The sequence below is a fragment of the Diabrotica virgifera genome, chromosome 3, assembly GCF_917563875.1.
Source record: "Diabrotica virgifera virgifera chromosome 3, PGI_DIABVI_V3a".
NCBI lineage: Eukaryota > Metazoa > Arthropoda > Insecta > Coleoptera > Chrysomelidae > Diabrotica > Diabrotica virgifera.
Genome location: NC_065445.1, coordinates 154,544,030 through 154,553,713, shown reverse-complemented (window position 1 = coordinate 154,553,713; position 9,684 = coordinate 154,544,030). Strand labels below are relative to the sequence as shown.

Below are 9,684 nucleotides of genomic sequence, written 5' to 3'. Positions count from 1 at the left end.
ATTATGTATTTTAAGTGAGTTAGCGGTATTTGGTGAGATGTAGCACTTTTTTTCCCATCTTTTGACCAATTCATTATTTCTTTTTTGAAATATGTTTGTGGGATCATTTTTCATTTCATGATATGTTGTTTTATCATTCAAAAGAGAATCCATTTTACTGTCATAGTCGTTGGACTCCATAATAACAGTCTTGTTTGTTTTGTCAGGTTTCAGAACAATTAAATTTGGGTTCTCGTTTAAAAAAGCTTTTGTTTTTTAATTTTCTTATGCAATGTTTTGTCTTCAAACTGGTATTTGTTTTTGTTTTTAAAATTTGTTAAAATGTTGCAACATTTGGTTCTAATATCATTCTGTACATTGGTACTTAAGTTAGAGATGGAACTCTCAATTGAACAGATAATTTCGGATGTTGGAATATCATTTTTATTACGGATGGGAAACACAACATCACAGTTGCTCATAAAGGGTACAATCTACTGAAAAGGAATTTCACACAACTAAAAACAAAAACCCCTCAATTAAAAAAATCGCACGTGGTATATGAAATTCCTTGCACAGATTGCGATGGGGTATACATTGGACAAACCAGCCAGCTACTCAACTCAAGAATACGTTCGCACAAATACGACAAAAATAACTCAACGGCCCTCACAAAACACGAAAACGAGAAGAAACATAAATTTGATTTTGACAACACCAAAATCTTAAAAACCGAACATAACAAAAAAAGAGGGAGCTCCTGGAGTCTATAGAGATAAAAAAGAACAACAATGCCATAAATGACAAGAAGGATGTCCAAAATTTAAACCAAATTTATTTTAACTTAATTTGAACTATATAAAAGAAAATTCAGCACGCCCATGATGCGAAATCAATTAATTATTTAATTGATGTTTCAAACATCAATGAAACATCACACTAATTTTGACACATTATATTTTAAACGTAATGACTAGTGGGTGTATTCCTATGTTTTACCATTGTTTTATTTTGTGACGTCTATTTATCTATTTATGTATTTCTGTTTCACTACCAACTTTGCATGCAGGGTAAGTCAAAATCTTTTATTAAATTTTAGTATTGTATCGTTGATGAATTGTTTTTTTAGTCATGCAATAATAATTCTTGAAAAAGGCATGGCATAACATCATAGCATCTCTCTTTTTTATGAACCTAAACCCAAGAAACCAAATTAATAAAATATATTAAGGTTCAAGAATCTAACTCAAACTATATATACAGCGTGTCTACTTGAGTTGGAAACATATGGGAAACTTTTTTATTATTAATTTTACGAAAAAAAGTTATTCTTTATAAAAAGTTTTGCATGCCCCAAAACCTAAGATTCAATCATCAGATATCAAATTTTCTGAATATTATACGAGGTATGTCAAAAAATATGAATTTCGGTCAAGGGTAAAGTACCTTTATTTCTCTCAATATCGAAAATTCTTATGATAAAAAGTTGTTTGGAATTAAAAACTAAGATCAAATATGCAATTACATACTTCTTATTGAAAAAAAAAATTTTCTCAATTTTAAGGATACCCAACATTGTTTTTAATTATTACAAATATGATAACTAGTTTATTATTCATTTTACGAAAAAAAGTTATTCTTCGTAAAAAGCTTTGCATGGTCTAAAATCTAAGACACAACCATGATATATCAACTTTTATTAATTTTATACGAGGTGTGTCAAAAAATATGAAATTCGCTCAATATTATAGCACCTTTATATTTCACAGTATTTCAATTAGAAGGATGTAATTGCATATTGACACATAGTTTTTAGTTCTAAACAACTTTTTTAATAACTGTTTTCAATATTGTGAAAAATAAAGGTACTTTACTCTTGAGTGAAATTCATATTTTTTGACATAACTCGTATAAAATTAATAAAATGTGATATCTGTTGGTTGCATCTTCGGCCTTATGACCTACAGAGCTTTTTATAAAGAATACCTTTTTTTCGTAAGAGTAATAATAAAAGAGTTATCGTATGTGTAATTAATCAAAACGAAGTTAGTATCAATAAATTTGAGAAAAATTTGGAAAATATTTTTTTCCAATTAGAAGCATATAATTGCATATTTGAGCTTAGTTTTTATTTCCAAACAACTTTTCAGAATAAGCATTTTCGATATTGAGAGAAATAAAGGTACTTTACTCTTGAACGAAGTTCATATTTTTTGACATACCTCGTATAATATTCAGAAAATTTGATATCTGATGATTGAATCTTAGGTTTTGGGGCATGCAGAACTTTTTATAAAGAATAACTTTTTTTCGTAAAATTAATAATAAAAAAGTTTCCCATATGTTTCCAACTCAAGTAGACACGCTGTATATATATATATATATATATATATATATATATATATATATATATATATATACATCCTTCATACAGTCAGTCCATTAGACAAAGCAGTTATCCCGAGCCATCGATTTCTGATAGAGTTAGACGAGTATATCTTTCAAATTTAAACTTAGGTGATATATGACGTAATGAATTATGAAATATATACTTGACATAGTTTGCAAATAAAAGATTTGTAGAAAAAAAAATATACCGCCTAAAAATTTCTAACAATCCTGAGCCAAACGTAGTTTCCTACAAATACAATCCATCCATATACTCCAATAGGTATCCATACGGTAATTCCTGAGCCAGGCAATGTTGCCGTAATATTAAAAAGCATAAAAAGTGTAGACTTTTAAATAATTTTACATTTGGCCCTTTTCGGTTAGAAAATCATCTTCACAGTATTGTCTACAAATTTCCAGCCTAGAAATTTTAAGTATAACGTAGTTACATATAATGGAATGCAACAATTACGAAAATCAAATCAAATCTTGTAAAACCGATGAACAAATTGCTTATTATAAAATTATTAAAGCACAACCCCTATTAGGGAGAACCTATTTATGCTTTTAAATAAAGAATTAAAATTAACTGATCAAATAATGCAACGTTAATTTATTTAAATTGATTATTATAAGTGTAAAGATAAAACTATGTTTATTTTACATAAAACAGCATTTATAGACCTGGATCTCGCGTACCAAAAAAAAGTTGATTAATAGCAAGCTGAAAATTTGTTAAAGCTTAACGGTGTCTAGTCGGACACACTTTGATGTATGGAAACACTGGAACAGGGGAAGTTTTAATTGTGGAACAGGTTTAAAATTTGGAACGCCAGACTACGAAAGCGTTCCATGTATTTTGTCTGATAGAAATTCCAATTGATTTGTTACCTTTTCATTAAACTCTCATGCAAAAATCACACTGGTGTTTATAACCAACTGGGTATTTTAATGAGTGGAACATGAAGAACCTGTCAAAGGACAGGAATCATGTTGGTTAGCAATAGCAGTCTGATTATTGCATGAGAGTTCAATGAAAGTGTAAAAAATCTGTTCCACAATTAAAACTTTCCCTGTTCCAGTGTTTCCGTACACCAAAGTTTGTCCGATTCTCTTTTTAGGTTTGTATTTGTTAAGTTATTTGAGTTAAATTACTCTTGTTAATCTTGATTGTACATATATTGTAAATCAGGGGTGGCCAACTTAGGGTCGATTTCTCATACCTGCGGTAATCTATGGTTCAGTTGAACCAGGTTCACCGGTGATCTACGGTTTTGTTCGGAATGCATTTCTCATTGCACGTTCATGTCAGCGCTCGTTCTACAGCTTTCGAGAAATGCCAATAGATGGCAAAAGGTAAAGAACTGTCGCCATTTTGAACTACCTTTTTTATGCTGTTTTTGAATAAAGTTAAATTTAAGTATTTATAGTCAAATAGTCATTATAATAATTATAAATAAATATTATAAAAACAAAAATAATGTTATCGTTTATCGTTAGGCTTAATATAATAAAATATGATATATTTATATTATGACAGCGTTTCGTGTTAATACAACGCATGCGTAATCCATGAAATCGTCTGAACTGGGTTCTGAAATCTTTGAACGGCCGAATTCCACCGTTCAAGCTTCGTTCAAGTTTAAATTGCCATCGGTTGAACGTGCGAATTGAGAAAAACGATTTTGACTTTAAACTGACGTTTACTAGAAGTTCAGGTTAAACTGGAGTTGAACTCGATATGAGAAATTGGCCCTTAGTCGGACTCAAGATATACTGTCTGTCTTTCTAATTCTTTGCGATCTACCGACTAAGAATTTTTTAAATATACTGGCGAGCAGAGCTGGGCCAATTACTGATAAATTGTACTCGGGTACAGAGTACCGGGTACTTTTCATATTTGAGGAACGAATGCAGAGTACCGAGTACATTGCTCCAGAAAAGTACTCAGAGTAACATACTCAAAGTACAATTACCCGAATTTCTCGGGTACTTATTTCGAGTACATTCGAATATAGAACCTGAAAAAAGGTAAGAAGGTAATAATTATCTCTGCATCTCTAAACATATTTATGAGTCATGAAAACATAAAATACCGTATACCAACTGAAATTAAAAAATAATAAGAATTTTAAAAACTAATCGTCGATTAATAATTAGTACAGTAACACCACTCACACTCACTGATTAATTTTATTGACTTTTAAGATAACTAATTTTTCAGTTTTCATCAGTTAGAGCCTTTCTTCGAGAGCTATTAATTATTGTAGCATAAGAGAATAGGCGTTCTGCAGGCGCAGAAGAAGGCAAGCATGTATCACAGTAAAACCTGTGTTGTCGGCCACCTGTACTAACGGCCAATTTCAAAATTTCCCAAATCAATTATATAGCAAGTCAAAAAAAAGTTGATTAATAGCAAGCTGAAAATTTGTTAATAGCTTAAGGGTGTCTAGTCGGACAAACTTTGATATATGGGACCACTAGAACAGGGAAGTTTTAATTGTGGAACAGCTTAAAAATTTGGAACGGTTAGACCACGAAAACGTCACATGTATTTTGTCCGACAGAACTTCCAATTGATTTGTTACCCTTTCATTAAACTCTCATGCAAAAATCAGACTGCTATTTATCACCTGTCATAATTCCTATCATTTGACATGTTTCACGTGTTCCACTCATTATAATGCCCATTTGGTGATAAATAGAAGTCTGATTTTTGCATGAGAATTTAATGAAAGCGTAACAAATCAATTGGAAGTTCTGTCGGACAAAATACATGTGACGTTTTCGTGGTCTGACCGTTCCAAATTTGAACCTGTTCCACAATTAAAACTTTCCCTGTTCCAGTGTTCCCATATATCAAAGTTTGACCGACTAGACACCCTTAAGCTATTAACAAATTTTCAGCTTGCTATTAATCAACTTTTTTTTCATACGCCGGATCCAGACCTAATATTTTTAAAGCACATTTTGTAGAAATTTAATGTCAGCCAAATAATTTTGTTGACGGAAATTCCCAGTACTATTTATTGCCTATTGTACCTACCTAAAAAGGGATTAAATAATTAGGGTCGGTGCGTGGAACCTGGCGAGGTGGTCACAAGTTTCTTAAACTCTTAAATAAAATGTCATAAAAGAGGGAATGTTTGTCGCTATTTATTGGTTGGAAGAAAAATATGGTGTTGTAAAAATTCAAATTAACAAAGGATATTATAAAAACATAAAAGTGAATTGAAAAATTCTTTAAAAATGCTTAGAATATATTTCCTATAGTGGAGTCACTGAAGGTTGTCACCTCCGATTTCGATGAACCTTCATCGATTTTCATGAAAATTGGTAAGTAGTTAGAAGATACTTCAAGGAACAAAGGTGACACAGTGGCGTAGCGTAGTGGGGGCGGCAGGGGCGGCACTTTTTAGGGGGCGGCCAAATTTAACAATAAATAATAAAAATATTTTGTAAATGTTTGAACCATTTTATATTTTTATCGCAACTACAAATTCGGACCGATTGAAAGGAGCACAGAATTTTTCATTAGGTGCTTATTTTGTGACGAATTCGGAGAATTCCTTTTCTTTGAATAATATTTTGTAGCGACTGCCCACATAACAATTTCATGTTCTTAGTATATTCATAGAACATACTTTTCAGAAAAAGTATATGCTGAGAATATGCGTAATTACCATTGGGAATGTGCAGAGCAGATGCTGAGTATATACTACATTACAGTACTTAAACGTTCTATGTATATACTTAGAATGTACTACCGCACTTCTTTTCAGTATATACTAAGAATATCCGTTTTAGAACATTCTAAGGAGGTGCTGTAAACCTTCTATTTATATACTTAGAATGTACTACGGCACATCTTTTTAGTATATAGGAAGAATGTACTTTTTAGTATATGGGAAGAATATTCCAAGGAAGTGAATATTGCTCAGAAGTATGTTTTCAGCATCACCGAATCTCCATCCTAGGTTCTACTTTCTACTAAATTTACATATTACATATGGGAATGCAGTTTGTACATTCTATATTACTTAAAAAGTAAATATGAAATATATAAATTTTAGTTAGTTATATAAATATTATATAGGTAAGTAGGTATATATATATTTAGTTTATTTGCATATAAAAATAAAAATGCTGAATATATAAATACCTATAATACCCAAATATATATTATGTAAAATATGTATGTAAATAACTAAAATTTATATTTTGTTTATATGTACCTATATACATACTTACTATTTAAGTAATATTGAAGTACCAAAATGAATTTTTTATTTGTAAGTTGACCGCAAACAAAATAAAAAGGTTAATTATGCATGTTCCTATTCCTTGTAGAAATACTGGGTCTTCCTCATAACACAGCACAGACCAAAATACACATCCCACAGTCCCGAGTCCCGCATAGACAGTGATAGTGTTGACTGTAGATACAAATGCCAAATGCCTAACTGTTTTTCATATTTTGTATTTTGCCTTTGTTCCCAACCCCTTACCCCTTATGCAGGTATGCAGCGGTCGTTTCCTCATTGTTTGTGGGTTTTGGCTCAGCTTTGTCAATTCCATGTAAAAATAAAATTCTAAGAATGCTCATGATAAACTTATTAAATCAAAATAGTAAATGCATTTCAATGATGAAAGCGAAACGAGAATTTCTCCTTTTTCGTTAATACAATTAATTTTTAAACATTTTTACCATACAATTAAAAACAATTTTAAATAATGAATTCGGTAGTTCAATAGTACTGCCTACATAAATTTTTAAATATTATTAATTATTCATAACGAAGTTTATGTTCTGTTAAGTAAGTAAAAGGGTTCTTGCACTTTCTCAGGTTTATTGACTCAATACAACACAGTCAGTAGAAGAGATGAGATCTGCCATCGGCCATCCGCGTTGACGTATCAGTGCCTTACTTCACAACTTACAGGGTTGCCAGATTGTGCCGATAGTACATCTCCCTCTTTACAAAAACAAATTTTCATGAAATTAAATAATCTTTCAGATAAGCTGGCCGTCGAGATATCCTTTTCGGACGAGAAGAATCCTGTTCCATATTAGAACAGTTATTTTCTGTATTTGGAACTGTTAGCACAATATTGTTATCATTACACAACTCACTGTTTCCCGCACAATCCTTCCGACTCGCACAATCTTCCCACCTACCTTCTTTACTATTAAAATTAGAATCAGAAGTGGGCAGAGGCAGTGCTGGAGTATGGATTAAGATATCATCTATGTGACTAATTACACCGTCCAAACCAGCTAATATTTTGTTTAACAATATAGAAAAATATTCGGGGGCACAAGTGATACCGAAGGGAACTCGAGTGAATAGATACCTACCGAAGGGAGTTATGAATGTGGTAAGGGATTGAGACTCTGGGTCTAAACGAATCTGATAAAATCCAGAAGAAGTATCAAGTTTTGAGAAATATTTACTATCTTTTATTCTGGCTAAAATACTTTCAACTTTGTTTATAGGAAAATATGAACGAAGAACAGATTTGTTTAAATGGGTATAATCCACACAGAGTCGAACTTTTTGGCCTTTTTGGACCACAACAATGGGACTGACCCACTCTGTAGGATAATCAACAGGTTCAATTATTTTTAGATTTAATAATCTATCAATTTCTTCTTTTAACGGTTGGAGTAATGGAATAGGAACTGTTCTAGGGACTGATTGTACATAGGGTTTAATGTTGTCTTTTAATTTAATTTCCATTTCTGTTTTAAATGTACCTATATCATTAAATATTGTTGAAAATTTTCTGAAAACTGCCTCTGGATTAAATACATTATTTATATTTTTTACTGTAACATTTTCATGAAATTGTAGAAGTTTTAAGTCTATTATTGATTTCCTTCCTAAAATAGGTTTAGATAAATTTTGTATAACAAACATTTGAGTTTTTGAAATGTCATTATTATGACAGAGGGTAACAGGAAGAGTTCCTACTACCTCCAATTTAATGCCAGATGGACCAGTAACTTTTTGATAAGGCTTACATAAAGTTTTTAATATCTCTTTAGGCATCAGAGAACTAGGAATACATGAAACATCTTCTCCAGAGTCAATTAAAAATTCAAATTTTGTCCGCAGCTCAAACACAAGCACAGAAATCAGCCACTCTCGAGCCTCAATATTATTAATATAAACAGAGCCGACAAAATTTAAATTATTACCCTCTGAATTTATCATAAAATTATCAATTTCTACAGTACTAACCTTATTTTCCCTTTGACCTTTACCAGATAAACAAACTGATGCCCAGTGCCCAAACTTTTTGCACTTATTACACTGAGACCTTCTAGCAGGACATACCTCCCTAGAGTGAGATTGCTGACCACAAAACATACACGTGTCTCCCTGGAAATTCTTTCTTCTGATGTTGTCTGCCTTCTGAAATGATCCGGTGACATTGCCTCGTTCTCTATTTTGGACACCCACTTTTGCTACTTCTTGAGTTGGATGATAACGGTTTTCATTACGCAATTCCAGAGTCTGATTTGCCTGCATTTCTGCTTGTTTTGCAGCAATAATACAATCTTTCAAAGTCAGAGTACCTTGTAGTTGCAAACGTTCGCTAGTTTTTGTATCTGACATTCCTACCACTATGCGATCCCTAATTAGCTCTTCCTTAAGGGTGCTGTAGTCACAATATTCTGCCAACGAATGTAAACTGGTAATAAAGTGTTCTATAGCTTCTCCTGGTTGTTGAATTCGGGAGTTAAACTTAAACCGTTCGAATATTACGTTGCGACGGGGAATAAAGTGATTTTCAAAACTCTGTAACATCTCCGAATAAGTAGCTGGAATTTTCGGAAACTGTAGAACGATTTCTTCGGCCTCATCTCCCATTATATACATAAGAATGTCAATTTTGTCTTTCTCCGGCTTCTGATCTTGTCCCGACACGCTCATGAAACGCTGGAACCTCTTGCGCCACTGGGGCCACATATTTGGCTGTGAAAACGTAAATTTCTCCGGTGGATTTACCTGAACAGGCATGTTAATTGTCGTTGAGCCGCTACTAACGTCTAAATCTGTATTTGCCATTGCCATTTTGCTTTGTGTATGATTTCAACACAACGTACATAACCTAGACACTACACATGGAAAAGTTAAACTTCACTAATCATTTTTCTCTCTCTTCACTTGAAATATTAAGTTAATCTGGAAAAGTGCACCAGCTGCCACCATAAAAGTGCACCAGCTGCCAATAATCTATACCCAAGTAGCAATTTGTCGACGCGACAACGTTGTCTACCGCGTGGCAACGTTTTGTTACAACGTT

At 32.4% G+C, this 9,684-nt stretch overlaps 1 protein-coding gene across 1 annotated transcript; it reads right to left on the bottom strand.

The window, feature by feature from the left end:
• Nucleotides 1-2,776: 2,776 nt before the first annotated feature.
• On the bottom strand, nt 2,777-9,452 carry LOC126882592 (uncharacterized). The gene is made up of 2 exons (XM_050647564.1): nt 8,616-9,452; nt 2,777-2,791 (listed from the first exon to the last, which is right to left on the bottom strand). Exons 1-2 carry the CDS (start codon nt 9,450-9,452, stop codon nt 2,777-2,779), a joined length of 852 nt encoding a protein of 283 aa, XP_050503521.1.
• Between the last annotated feature and the right edge of the window lie 232 nt (nt 9,453-9,684).

Excerpts from the sequence above, each read along its gene's own strand:
- LOC126882592 (XM_050647564.1), bottom strand. The coding sequence starts at position 9,452 with ATGGCAATGGCAAATACAGATTTAGACGTTAGTAGCGGCTCAACGACA.